The 14,872-nt window shown below is 39.0% G+C and overlaps 2 protein-coding genes across 2 annotated transcripts in view; one reads left to right on the plus strand and one right to left on the minus strand.

The window, feature by feature from the left end:
• dnah5 (dynein, axonemal, heavy chain 5) overlaps window positions 1-1,736 on the plus strand; it is an 87,713-nt gene extending 85,977 nt beyond the window's left edge. The window contains exon 88 of the mRNA XM_065958146.1: window positions 735-1,736. Within this exon, the coding sequence (XP_065814218.1) occupies window positions 735-886 (152 nt within the window). The 3' untranslated portion in view covers window positions 887-1,736. The remainder of the gene's footprint in view (window positions 1-734) is intronic.
• Window positions 1,737-1,875: 139 nt separating this feature from the next.
• The window catches only part of adcy2a (adenylate cyclase 2a), a 54,814-nt gene continuing 41,817 nt past the window's right edge, over window positions 1,876-14,872 (minus strand). The window contains exons 19-25 of the mRNA XM_065958147.1: window positions 10,547-10,631; window positions 8,225-8,383; window positions 7,029-7,175; window positions 6,686-6,796; window positions 6,439-6,553; window positions 4,402-4,526; window positions 1,876-3,124 (exon numbers count right to left, since the gene is read on the minus strand). Coding sequence (XP_065814219.1) covers window positions 2,972-3,124; window positions 4,402-4,526; window positions 6,439-6,553; window positions 6,686-6,796; window positions 7,029-7,175; window positions 8,225-8,383; window positions 10,547-10,631 — 895 coding nt within the window. The 3' untranslated portion in view covers window positions 1,876-2,971. The remainder of the gene's footprint in view (window positions 3,125-4,401; window positions 4,527-6,438; window positions 6,554-6,685; window positions 6,797-7,028; window positions 7,176-8,224; window positions 8,384-10,546; window positions 10,632-14,872) is intronic.

Consider the following 14,872-nt stretch of genomic DNA (forward strand, 5'->3'; position numbering starts at 1 on the left):
ACTGCACATAATGAACATGATCAGTACACAAATATGAGCCATTCACCATATGTTCTGCTGGTCTGAGCAGACTTTGGAAAAGCTGTTTTCTTTTGGGCACAGGTTGGTTGTCACTTCCACTTGGATTTAAATGTGTCATAGACTTGAGATAATTTCAGGTATAACATTATTTAATTATGAAAGGAGACAGCTTCACTGGCAGTTCTTTTTTTAAAATTCTTGAATTGAGGGACTATATCATGTCATGTCACCTTGTTCTTGTGCTGCCGCTGAGATTTCAGGAACCATTGAAAGGATTTATTTAAATTTGGCACATCAATTCACTTTAACTCCTGAATGAACTAGTTAAGTTTTGGGGTTCGCTGTGACCCCTAATAAAAGAGCCTTAGAAATAAATCATGATCATCGTAATCATCATTAATGACCTAGGTCACTATTTTACAGAGATATTCAATTAGATGAAGTGGCTTTAGTATTAACTCTAAAAGGTCAAAGCCCAAGACCTCTGTTGCATCATAATGTGCTTTTTCAATTTCATCCAAAAATCTATGGTACAGACCGGAGGTCACAGTGATACAATGTTTTCTTTCCACTGTTTTTAAATATATCCATATTTTGGTCCCAGTAACAGTAAGATTGTCATTCTGTGGGAAACACTGCTGACTGAAACTTAAAGGGCTGGTCTGGTCTTCTTCAGCATATGTGGTAACACTTGTTGATCATTTGTGTTTCAGGTGTGAAGGACTCCCGCCTCTACTCCTGCCCCGTCTACAAGAAGCCAGTGAGGACAGACATGAATTACATCGCAGCTGTAGACCTGAAGACGCCACTTTCTCCAGAACATTGGATCCTGCGGGGCGTGGCTCTCCTCTGTGACGTCAAGTGATTGCCTCAGGCTCATGAGCTCGGCCATTATTAAATTGCTGACAGCCACTCACTAATGTCCTTGAGTCAACAAGGACACACTGCTGTTAGAGCGGCTTTGGCAGATTGTTTGTGAAAGAGTAGTAAGGTCATGAACAATGGGACAAAGCCTCTTTAAACATCACTGCTGTTTGTCTCTTGTTCCAAAATTTGAAATTGGATGAGATCATGTTGAAGGACAAAGGGGATTAACAGTCCCGACCAACAGTGTAATCCAGATTAGAGTCAGATAGTCATTTGTAAAATTATCGTTGCAGGTAGAATGGGGAAAACATGATTTAACAAATTCATATCTCATGTTCTTTTTTATAAGGTCAAAGAAAAACAATATATAGCTGTTAGTCTATGGCTGAAGGTTGGCTTTACATGTCTGAATTCCTTAGACTATTGTATCGTTTCTCTATTTACTGAGTTTGGCATCTAAAGCAAATTCATAGCAGATGTTATTCTGAGATCTGGATCAGGAAGTGGCTAAGTATATAAAAGAAACTAAGATGTTTTTCTTACAATAATACCATGATGTCACCTAGTTAAGAGCACACAACCAACCCATCATGGTATATTTATATTCACATCAAGTAGTTGGGTCAGTATTAACAATATATAACAACTGCAACATGGAACAGATGTGAAAAGCAGACATGACAGGACACAAAATGTGCTGCTTCATTCAGTGATTAAAGTCTGCTCATAGAAGTCTAGACTGACTTCATCTGTCCATCTGCCCTCCAGGGGCATCACCATGGCAAGAACAGTTCAGAAGATTAAACAAGAGGACTTGACAGGAGCCAAGTCTGGAGTATATTCATTTGCTTTGATGAAACATCCTCATTTAGATTAGTTTCTATTGACGATGAGAGCTTGAATCCAGTGTGTGGGGATATCTTCACCAGCCTGTCATTTTAATACAGTGTGAGCTGGTCAAAGCTAAATAATTACACTAATAAGAACTGAAATACATATAAATTTTAATGAAGTTTTTACAAAAAACAATGGCATCAAAACATCAAAACACTTTTTTGATAGTATTTTCTTTTGTTACAAAACCACCGTACCACACGCACTCTAAAGCTACCCTGTACACCGACCCAGCTCTGACTTCCCCTTTCAAATTTCCCCTTAAATCATCTTGATCCCTTTGTTATCCAGTCATGTTAGACAATCCTGTCTTTCACTTCCTCACGGCTCAGATATGATCCACTCTGCCAAATTCGACCTACGGCATGAAGAAAAGATGATAGAAGTGCAAAGATAGTTGTGGGAAACTTTGCCCTTTTATGAATATCACAATATATTCATAGATGATTCTTTTTTATGCTTCTTCTTCTCAGCCTGTAAAATACATCCAAGACTTCGTGCTTCTAGCAAAGTTGATGGAGTGATGTACACACACGTCATTTCTTGTTAGCTGGCTGTTTTTTTTTCTGAAGGGCGGCTTCTCCTTTTTAACAGTGGTCACACAGGTTTCCCTTTGTTGCAGGTGTCATTTGCTTTCACTTTAGTATCACACCTGTTGACCGTTACATCTTGACTCACCCAAACTCCCCTGTATCTATGACACCGGCGTGTTATGTTCTTTTATTTTCACAGTTCACACTGAAATTCTTGTTTTCTGGATGCTCCTCAAGAAGAACATCTATGCCACGCTCTCTCTTTACACTCAAAATGAACTCTTTCTTGTAAAGTGACCAGAATAAAGCTTGTTCTTTCTGTTCCTGGCTAAAGGAAGCTTTTATTATAGTCACCATCACAAGCACCGCAGAACATCATAATGCTAACAAAGACCATTTCAGATTCCTCTGTCTGCACTAGTGCAAATGTGGCTTTTATGGATCCAACATTCAAATGACAAATATTTCAGGGATTATTGCCTACTTGCTGTACATGCTACACTTACACTTACATAAGTGACTAAATGTATTCTACAGCTGTGGCATCCATAACTTGCAATGGTCACATTGTGTCACTGTTGAGACAGCATCGAGAAGATCAAATCTCCTCCTCGTAAAAAGAATGTCTGCATATATTGGGCATTTTGTGAACCAGTCTACGGCATTACATTCCCTTGGGACAGTGAGCGGGTCATCTCTGTGTGCACAAAGTATGTTTTGAGCTCTCCTTTGCCCTTGACGTTGATGATGCCTCTACAGGAGCACATGTAGCCCAAGGCCAGAAGGATGAGACTGGTTTCCTCCGTCACCTGCAGGGAGAATCACAAGGATTTACTCATTTTACATGACTGAGTAACTGTCCTGCTGGCAAAAACACTCAGCTCTGCAAAGGGAAACATTTCCAGGAGCTCAGAGAAATCTGTCAACCATTAACTTTAATGTAGCAGACTGTTGCTTTCTTGGCATGCAGCTCTGAATCACCATACCTCTCCTGTGGTTCAGCAGCCAAAAACTGGATTTAAGTCTCAGATAAAGTGTTCTAAAACACCCTAACCTTTAACAGTAGATTGTAAAGAATTGTGACCTCCAATTTCTTTGATATCCTATCACTATCAAGGATGGTAAGCGAGGCTTAACCATAAAAACTTTCAGCAAAAAAAAAATGGAACTTCAGCTGCATGTTGTATATAAAGAAAATGAATGAAAATGTCCTCTGTGGGTTACAAAATCAGGCAGAAAAATATTTGCATGATGCCTTTGAACAATTCTGCATATCTGAAAAATACCAAGTCAATCTCCGAATGCAATTGGAAGCAGATCTGTCTACCAAACATGTCAAGACTGTGAAGTGTTACACATCCCTCTGAACGATTCCCACAGCCACGCAGGTGAAAAACCATTCTATCTTATCAGAGCTCAGACAGGGAGAGGATGATTGAAATATGCTGCATGATGATGAGCTGATGTAATGTCCCTGCTGCCACACAGTGTAAGCAGAGAGAAGAGATGCCTCTTTAATACATGTGTGCTGACGTTTCAAACATCTACATGTGATACTGAAGCAGTACTGTTGCTTTAAAGAAACACAGCCTGATGTTTGAAGGGTACAGTTAAAGAGACTCAAAATAGTTAGTTCTTAAATTACAGACTACTGTCAAATCTGGAATTTAAAAAAAAAAAAAAAAATTTCCAGGATTTAAAAGAAAATCCAACAAAAATGAACAAACACAAAAACTCTGAAATATCGTTAGTTAAATTTAAAACTATCCTGATCTGTGTGACTTCATACCCTATGGTATGGAAATACTGGAAATGCAATAAGTAATTTGGTCATTAGGCAGTCTTTTTTTTTAAGTAACTACCTCACTATTATTCAAACAGGGACTTGTTGGGAGCAGATTTATAGATTAATGAAAACATACATAATAGAATAGACTTTATAGGAGATGTTTTTTCAATATATATATATATATGTGTGTGTGTGTGTGTGTGTGTGTGTGTGTGTGTGTGTGTGTGTGTGTGTGTGTGTGTGTGTGTGTGTGTGTGTGTGTGTGTGTGTGTGTGTGTGTGTGTGTCTTTCACTCACCTGTATTTTCCCCAGGACTCCAGTGCTGTCCATCCTGCTTGCTACATTCACTGTGTTCCCCCAGATATCATACTGTGGTTTCTGGGCTCCGATGACTCCAGCTATCACTGGGCCGTGGTTAATACCTGCCGAAGTACAGCCAGCAATCAGTGCACAATTCAGACGTCTCTGAACCACATTTACTTTGTCACTACATTTCCCTCCTGTGTATCTTCACAGGGGTTTCAGGTACACGGAGCATAGTTGGTGAAAAGGTTCAGATATTAAATGTATCAGAAATAGATAGGTCGCAGTAGGTTGATAATACCTGTTTTAGACCAATGTTTTCTTTCGACTGTTTTATTTTTTACGAGATCAATATTTTGGTCCCAGTAACATTAAGATGGTCTTTCTGTGGGAAACGCTGAGGATGTAAAGTGAACCTGAAGGTTGGTGGAGTTATAGGTTGATTATTTTGTTGGAACGCTTTGTTTCATCTGCCACATCAGGAAAATACACTTTTATTATACAAGGTTGAATGAATCAGATTGCACAAAGTATATCAAAATAGAATATTATATTTTGTTCTGGATTTTATGTCGTACCTGAAAAATGTCGGTGAATCAAAAATGAAGTCTCCAAAAGGCCTTCAGTGGGAGTCCCACTGCTTATCTAATAAACAAAGCTTTTCACAAGATTTCATCAGAACATGATGAAGTGGAAGCTAAATGCAGCTGAACTCTTGATACCCAGCCATCCTAGCACCTCTACTAAACAGACTCTGGAGCTTTTCACAGCACAGCGCTAAGATGACACAGGGCCTCTGTCCATGAGGACTTCTGAGTCAATTTCCTGATTCCTGGGAATAACAATCTACAAGTGCACGGACTCACACAGGAACACAACTGCTGGTTTAGGCCTGTCCCAGTGGGTGAAGACTTGTATCCCTCTCTGATGGAGCATTTTAAACCCATCTGGAAGCAGCAGGGATGAACCATCATATGCACAAACACTACTGAGTTAATGGAGCATCCCATGCTGAGATCTTCTCCGACAGGTTGAAGGTATCGAACTCTGACTCTCACCACATGCAGCGAGCGGAAACCTGACCCTCCTTTTTCTTCAATTCTCCTTCTACACTCTCTCTCTCTCTCTCACTTTGCTGTTGTGTTGCCATGACGATATGTGTCACTGTGAACATGTATTTCATTTTATTGTTATTAAAACATGTACACTTTTTATTTTACCTTTATTTAAACCAGGGTAGTATGCCAGTCAGTGCACAGATCGGATTCATTAATCCCTCCCTGAAAATCTCTTTATATTTATATCTCCATAATGCTAACCTGCAGAGCTATTATAATAGCAATATGTTGTGTGAGTAGACCTTTGACAAATGAAGCTACATTTTTTGCAAAAAAAAAAAAATCCACATTCAAACACTTAATGACCCTTATTTATTTATACTTAACAAGATAAAAAACAGGTTCACATTCCAAATAAACATTAGCTTAGAATGTCGGTAGGTTTCATTTGTTTGAATGTTAGGATTATCATAATTAATTGAGGAAGAGCCAAACAATGAAACCCATATCACATCCCTGTGGGTGTTAAAACATAAAAATGACAATGGTATCACAGAAGAATATGGCATTGACGAATACTCATGTCCATGTGTCAAAAACAACATCCGGATGAAAAAACAAAGTATTGCAAAATGACTCATTACAAAAACAAGCCTCTGAGTGTTTTGGAAATCTTATCCTGTTTGTTGTGTTCTCAGATTTCATCGCAATTATCTGCTGCTGCTGCATTGTTGATGATATGAATCATAGTCGGATCATTTCACATCTTCTATTTTTAGTGTGTGATCAGTAACATTGAAAAAAAACCCATCAGGTGGAAGCTCTGTAAATTCACAGAGCTGTCACTTTGTTTTAAAAAATGTTCTGGATCAACAGTAAGTTAATTGTCAGAGGCAAATTTTGAGCAGCTAAAACAAATCGAACTTCCCCTCACAGCTCTATGTTTTATAACTATCTATCATGTGTAACTCACCAACTCTGAGTTTGAAGTCATTGAAGGAGTGTTTGTTGATAACATCCAGCTTCCCCACCAAGGCGAATGCAAACTCCAACATGGTCCCAATGTGCATGTACTGCCTGTCATGTTCCTGTGGAGGAACACAACCAGCAACACTTTCATCTCCTGAATAATTGAGTTTTTTTTTTTTTTTTTGCACAGATGTTGTTATAGTTGATGCAAAATATAATGATAAAGTAGAAAATCTATGTGATGAGCCTACCTGGGATGTGTACTCAGGCCCAGGCGATGCGTTCAGCCCAGTAGCAGCCATGTACGTGCTGCCAATGGTCTTGATCTTTTCCACACCGCTGAACTTAGGTTTGGAAAGTAGCTTCAAATAAAAAATACAAACAGAATCCACATCAGAGTTTATGAATATGTTAAAAGCTTTTCATCCTGAATGCATGCCACTGAAAGCCTCAATATGCAGGTAACATCACAAAAGGTTGTAGCTTGCATTTTCACACAGTTCAACCGCACTCTGCTTTTAAAGGATATACTGGTTTGCCTTTGTGATGCATGTGGAGGATGTTGTAAAGGTTGCACGAGTGTATAGTCTTTACCTCGTCAAAATCAGCGATGATTTCATTGAGCAGCCTGAGGCACTCCAATCCCTCTTTGTTGACGTCAGATTCGGTGTAGAACTCTTTAAAGTCTGGGATCGAGGCGAACATGACACAAACCAGGTCGTAGGACTGGTGGTACAGATCCTGCAAGACAAAACGGAGGAGACGAAGCACCGTAGTCAGCATTGGATGGCAGCAAAAAACATTTTTAAAATTTCAGTTCTGGCTTCTAACGGACAATTTTCAGAGTTTTCTGTGTATGAAAAAGATTTTTTTTTCAATACTCGACAGCGTTCTTTTAAAAAAAAAGTCAGAAGTGAGACCGCAGAGGTGGATAATACACAAGCTATAAACCAGACAGAAAAATGAAAGAAGGCAAATCATCCAAACCACCATCCAAATTACAGTAACTCTAAAATCCATTAGAGCAGCAGCTTCTCCTGGATCCTGTTCAAGTGCAGAATAGAGTCATCTGCTGACTCTTTATTTAGTACATTTGCAGCAGAAGCAGCATTTTTATTTAAACTCCCGTAACCTCCAACACGCCACGTCCTCTAAGCTTTCAAAGATGTACAACTTTTACTGGCACAGCTCTCAGTGGGAGAAGTTCTCAGGAGATAAAGTGTTTCATGAATGAGAACATCTCAAAGGCATGTCAGCAGATTCTTAAATTACTGTCTCCCAATCTTCTGACATCATTAAAGTTAATTCATAACCTTATTACTTCAACTAGTTCTTTAGAAAAGTGATTTTAAAGATAAAACAAATATAAGATATACATATCTTGAATACAGCGGGTACCTTCGACTAATAACAAGCTATTTTTGTTTAATCTTTTTTTTTTTTCTTCAATGGAAGAAAACCACACTAAAATAGGTCATGGTTGTCATAGTATACCAATACCCATGCTGATTTTAAGGTAGAAAACCATTTGAATAAAACATTCTAAGCAGCAGGGTAGGAAACTATAGACACATGTCAGATGAGTTGTATGAACTTTGATTATCTCTGTATGAAGCTTGTTCTGCATCGCCTCATCACAGCTAATGAATGGATACATGTAATGGGTTGTGGCATGTAGCCATTGGTACTGCAAGACCTCTGTGAAACATAACACATCTGTCCTGCAGCCTTCTGTCACAACACAACTTTCATTATTACACACAAAAAACAACAACAACATGAACGCCTACCTCATTCTTCCAGTTTCGTGCCAGGAAATGCTCTGCGACGTGTGCTGGCAGGACGTTCTCCAACAAAACCCTGTTGAGGTTCTCCATTGTCTCGATTTCCTCACACTCCTTCTTGAACTTGTTCTTCCACAGGAAGTCTAACCTACAGTAATATTCATTCTGTTACAAGAGGACACAGAGGTGAAGAGACTGAAGGTACAGCTGTACAGCTTGCTTCCATCAAGTCACAGAGAAAACAAATAGACACAGCTACAAGAGTGAAGCCCAGCAGGGCTCCAAGACAGAAAAGGAACATTGAAAAACAGCAGGCCACAGTTCTGTCACATGACCCCCATGAAGAAAGACATCAATTCAGTGTTGTGGCTCTGGTTATAGCAAAACAGGATTATTTAAACAGCACTACACTGAGAATAAGAACACAGAGCAGGCTTAGCGTAAGTCAATATTTCAGAAGAGGTATGACTATTAAGGGTACATTTGGTAATGTTCTTCCTCACAGCTCAGGCGCTCTTTGACGATGACTCTATTTAAACCTGTTTCCAAGCAGTACACCATGAACCTCATTGATAAAGAGGATATGTTTGTATGATGTTCTAACAGAAAAACTATCAGGCGGAGAAAGTGACATGATGAGTCAACAGCAGGCGGGACAAAGATGAAGTGTATTTTTAATACACACCGGATCTTAGTGACACAGAGTGAGTAGAAATTTTGAGTAATACATTTCTCAGTAATATTCGATGTAACGTGTGCCTTTTCGTTGAGCTGGGGACACCAGTAATGTGCTGTTTGCTACTCTAACTCAATCACAGCATATTCATGTCTAGATGTGTGCGTTTACACACAGGAAGTGTTAAATCAGTTTTCACACTGACATAAGGACCTAAACTTGTTCAGAAACATACGTTCCCAGTTTTCTCTACAGCTGTGGAAAAAAACCTCACATGTATTTAAACCTCACATAATAATTCATAAAACACATGTTCAGCGTAATGTGATGGGGGGGGGGGGGGGACGTCCAATTGTCCAATTAACTTGTTTTGTGGGTGTCTTATCAGTAAAGCTGTGACACACGATGCATGCATACACAGAGAGAAAGAAAGTGTAGAGCATTGCTGAGGGGATCAGCTGCTGGCCATTAACTGATCAGCTGTGATATAAACAAGAATATTACCCTGTCCATGCTTCCTCTCACTGAGAGTACTGCTGCTTCAGTCTGCATTCAGGTCTATTCTAAAGCACACAAATAAAACATGCATGCAAATGTATGCTTAGTCACAACGATGCATGTACAATATCCTTAATGCATAACCTTACATACTGTGTTTCCACCTCAGTTTTCAGTCAAACAGCCCTTTGTTACTTTAAATAAATGCATTTGATATTAATATTCAAGTCTGTGCAGCAGCTTCAGAGAACAGTGTCCCACTTCTCAATCTCTGCAGTACAGTAAGTGCCCTTCAGTGTAGCATAAACCCAAAAATAACTGGACTTAGAGGAAAACATCTCTACAGAGTTGCCAGTCTCTGGTCCCTGAGTCTCCTGGCTACTAAATCTCAGTCCACCGTTGAAGCTCAAACCTTGCTGATTTAAATCACCGGCCCAGAGCAGCTTAAGAGAGGCCATACAAACTGCTCCTGTGATGCCTCTCCTGTACCGCGTGTGGCACAGAAGCCCAAAACCTTTACCTTCTCTGCTCAGTGTTAACTACCCTGTGGAGTGGATTTCCATCTCGAAGATGAATGGGATCTGCTATTTTTTGACCCAAAATCTCTGAAGTAATATAGATGTTATAGAGAGGGGGGTAGAAGTACGAGTGTCAAGAGGCTCGTTTTGTTTCCCTTAAAGCTAGCTCTTGTGACACTGAGGAAAAAATACTCATCAAGGACCTCAATGATCCGGGTGAAAGGTCCAGCTGCAGAACAATCCATCAAAGTCAGTTGTGTTCGTGTGAGAGAGACCATTAAAGGTTAAATGGACCACATAGAGTCCCTCAACAGGAGACATGTGACAGGGATGTAGAAGATAAAGTTGGGGCTTCACACAATGGCGTCTATTGGTGTAAAGGCCAGCAAACTGACACAGCATCAATCAAAACCACAGCTCAAGGGAAAGTGGTCATGCCAACTTATGAGATAATGTAAGAAAACTGTAAGAAAAAAAGAAGCTACACAAAGCGGAAAAACAGTAAATACATGCTGAAAGATACCAAGATGAGATGCTGATATGTATGCAAACTAGACCACTATATTCTTTTTGTGACAGTGAGGATGTGTACAGAAAAGAGATAACATCATTCAAACTATTACAAAGTGAACTTACCTGTCTGGCGAGCACAAGCAGAGTGATGAAGAAGATAAAGAGTGAGATAGAGCCCATGGTCTTCAGGTCTTTGAGAACTCCTGGTCTTCAAGGGTAGATATAAAGAGAAGAATAAACAGAAGGCAGAAAAAAGATAAAGACAGAGATAAAGAGAGAAAGGATCAAAGTAAAGAGGCGGGTTGAAAGAGGTAAAAGAAGACAGAGAGGGAGAACATTTAATCAAAAATTCAGATTGCCGTCAGTAGTCTTTGACGTGTGTCACATGATTGGTTAGCAGAGCATTTTATTCCAAGCTGTCTCTTGGCTTAAACTGTCACTTCTGCTTTGCTGTGACAAGAGCTTGTTTACTCTTCGCACGCCGGTGGCAGAGCTCCACTGTCAGCAGAGGTTCATTTACAAGAGACGTTTTTCAAGAAGATATAAACAGCAAGATAGTGTTCACGATCGTTATAGACCCAACACTGTACATCAACAACATGTTTACGATGATATCATACACACTTACATAATACTAGTACAGTCACTTTCATGTATTTTATTGCTCTGCTCCCTCTTTTGTTGGGCCCCCTTTACATTTCATGTAAAAAAATGCTCCAAGCTGCTTCCACCACCTTTTCTTTAGAAAGGATACTTCAGTGCATGTATATGTTTGGTTTCATGCCAGAATATACTCAAGATTTGCAGGCACTTTAAGCCCACAACATACTGTATAGGAGCGGTTGTCCCTATTACGGCATATTTAATCTATCTCAACAATGAAGCTGATTTTTTTTTTTTATTATAGCAGTGCAGTCTGGCCGTCTCTTTTTGATAAGACTCAAACAGGAGCGCTGCAGCCTCATTTCTGCGAGCACATTTTGCATATTAATGTGTTCTTATCTAGGGCAGAGCTCAGCAGACAACTGAGGAAACAGCCTGCAATGTCTGCAATTGCCAAGTTCATTATCTAATCGATTCTATACACAGAATCAATCAAAATGACCATGGTTAGACAGAATGACAAAAAATATGTAGCTAAATATAAGTTCAGATGATAACGCCTCAGTGTTGAATGAGGCAGTCTTCCTCAACAGAAATCACCAAATCTTTAGACTATGAACATTGTAAGGTTTCAATAGTCTGGTGACTCTTTTTAAAGTTCTTACAATACATTGTGATTGTCCCTGCAGGCTTCACAAGTTTTGTTTTGAATAAAGTATCTACAATGACCTCAATTTGCTACTATGGCTTCCAGCAATGAATTAGAAAATCTCATTATTATTCCAGTAAAACCATAATAGGTGCTGTCAAAAAGACGTATTTAATTGTTTGCAGTCTACAGAGCGACTGTGGACTGTTCTGAACTTTATGTCTTTACAACCCTCTTTCTTTCTGGCTGGCCACTTGAAAGCGAGAGTTACAAATCCATTTTAAGAATAGTTTCTTTTAGTACATTATAAAAAAGCAATCACACAACATGTTGGACGAATGAATTGAGTAAAGAGAAACCAAATCCAGATCAGTCACACAGGCCCTGAGGATTACTTTCCATCAAGTGCATGTCTCCGCTTGGCCTTACTTGCTCTCTGCTCGTGTAATGTGGAACAAATTTGTGGGCCAGACTTCCCGCTTACAGTCTCAAAGAAACAGATTTTACTCCTTATTACCACATTATCCTGCCCATCCGTATTAAGCAGCTAATTCCCTGAAATGCTGGCTACAGTGAAGGCTGTGGAATATAAAATGTGATGAAATGGAGTGATGAGAAAAGTTGGGTCAGTTTTGATGAATGATGGCAGAATGTGGGGAGCATGTTGATGGAAAATGATCACTAACTTTTGGAAATGCATACTTTTGACAGTACGTTTAAACTTTTACTCAAGCAATTTATAATCCAAGTAGCACACAAACTAACAACATGATGCACTTTAACCTGGCGAGACTTTGTTTGGTCACTGGTTCAAAAAGTTTAGGGCGCATGACAGTACCAGTGTAAATGTTTAAAACTTGGATGGGACTTTCATTTCATTTAAACGAGTGCTGTTCAAATCTTTGCCACAATGATCTAAACAGCCGTCTGCAATGCAGTCTGTTCAGCCTATATCTGAACACTGACATCACTGTTTAGTGTATAATACAAATTGGCTGTATGTAGGTCTACATCGATACAGATGGATACAGAAACAGTATTACTAAATATGTCAGGACATGCGCGCAAAATTGTGAAAAATATCAATATGTGTTAAATTTCATACTTTTTGCATTTCATTTTCCTTTTTTAAGTTAGCACGGAACAAGTGATTGATGAGGTCAGCAAAGAAGCAGTAAAATAATGCACTAATATTAGTTTTACTTTGAAATAAGGTTGTTAACAGTAAAATTCAGATCATTTTCAAGGAGGTACTAAATGGTCCTATTACATCAATAAAAGGTTAAGTTATGTATCCATAAATCTTGCAGAGAAATAAAAATCCAGGGAAGGAAATAATCATAAAAGGTATCCTGTAGTTCACTCTGAATGTTACAGAAGCTTGCACATGACTTTGACTAGAACTCACACAAAAGGCCTGACTCTCACTGTAACTAACTTTTGTGTTATTATGTGACTGAACTCTGTCAAACATCATCATTCAGAGCAGACGCTTATGTGACACTACCCTTTCATTGACCTTATAAGAAAACAAGGGCCCTCTCTTTTGGACAAAGCTGTAGGGAACACTCTGACGAGATGAAGCCTGATTTGACCTCACTGATGACAAAGTTCAGACTCATTGCTGTCAGGGGGGATATGAATGGTTTGCTGGTTTGTATAAACTGATCACATGTTTCATGACATTGTCAAAGCTCACAGTTTTTTGTAGCTGCTGGTTGTAGCTGCTACTTACAGTATAATGACCATAATGTTGTACTATAGCTGTTTGAATTGTGGATCAGGCCACATTGTAGAACGAACAAAGGTTTTGCTGGCATTAGCCTTCCAATTTTTATTTACCAATCAGATAGAGACTGATTGGACCTTCACTGTAACACTCAATATACATATGTCATCATATGCTTCATACTTCAACATTCTTAGAGAAGGCTGCTCAAAATGTTATAAGTTAAAGTTAAGACTTTTAGTTCATTCAAATTAAGCTTCTAGTTGTGTATTATGAAGTTATAGACATTGTGTTTGGTATTGATGTATATTATTTTTAAATAGTGGAGACTCACTGTTTGAGATCTACCAAAATGTTGATTAAAGGGGTCAGAGACTTTGAAATAATACTGCTGTAAACTTCTTCATATGGTGGGCCTTATTTTTCATAATATACTTTCTTTCTTTTTTTTTTACAGATGTGATAGCCTGACAAAAAGGCAGTATGGTGACACAATCTACCTGATCCAAAAACTAGTTTGTGTTGGCTCAATCTTTTGAGATGATCATCCTGAATTACTGCGAGATAAACTGTCAGAAACGGACCGGCCCAATAGTTGTGATGCAAATCGTTGCATGTGTAAGACTTGTTGAAGCTGAATACTCTGTGATACCAACACGCAGGAAGAGTGGACAGAGTGATGGTTCTTCCCTTTGCTTATGCACAAACACTAAACATGTGAGGTTCTGTTGAGCATCAGTATCTGCAGTGTACCTACAACCTTACCTCTAGCATAACATTACTTAACAATATGAATACATCTATTTTCACAGATAGGTGTTCGTCTCATCACTGATGAAGGCTGAAGATGGTCAAGATTAAACTGTAGTTTGTTATATTCTAGGGGTGTAAAACAGCTGTTTTGCATATGTTTTGTATCTATAATATTTATACAAACCAAAATTCAAAAAGTGAACCTTAAATCCAACTTCAACACTTTATCGTAGATAATGTCTACAATACACCGACCCATGTGTATGAACCCAACACAAAGCTTGAATACATCATTTAAAGGCTCTTCTAAGGTGGCCTGCTTTGTGAAGTAATCAATGGGTTGCTGATGAATGGTCTACTGCACAATTTCTTTACCTCCTTCCCTTCCTCTATAGGGGCTGTGTGCGAGTACAAACAGGTTGAGAGAAAGAGAAGGTTATAGGGAAGATATCGACATCGAGAGAAACCAGTTTAAGTGGTTGTGGCACCTGCAAACGATGCCCCCTGGGTGCCTCCATTTGAAGCTATTTTTGACTCGCTTGACTGAAAGAAGACCTCATGGTAAATCTGATTTCTATTTCTTACCTCTTTACCTTCTCACATGATTTTCAGGTTAACGTAACTGCCTATACTCCTCTCCGGGTCACTAAATTCTCTCTTTTCACACGCACTGACTCTCTAAATCCCTCTGTCAAGCGCTCTTGACTGTTTTGTT

This window comes from Labrus bergylta, chromosome 8, assembly GCF_963930695.1.
Source record: "Labrus bergylta chromosome 8, fLabBer1.1, whole genome shotgun sequence".
Classification (NCBI taxonomy): Eukaryota; Metazoa; Chordata; class Actinopteri; order Labriformes; family Labridae; genus Labrus; species Labrus bergylta.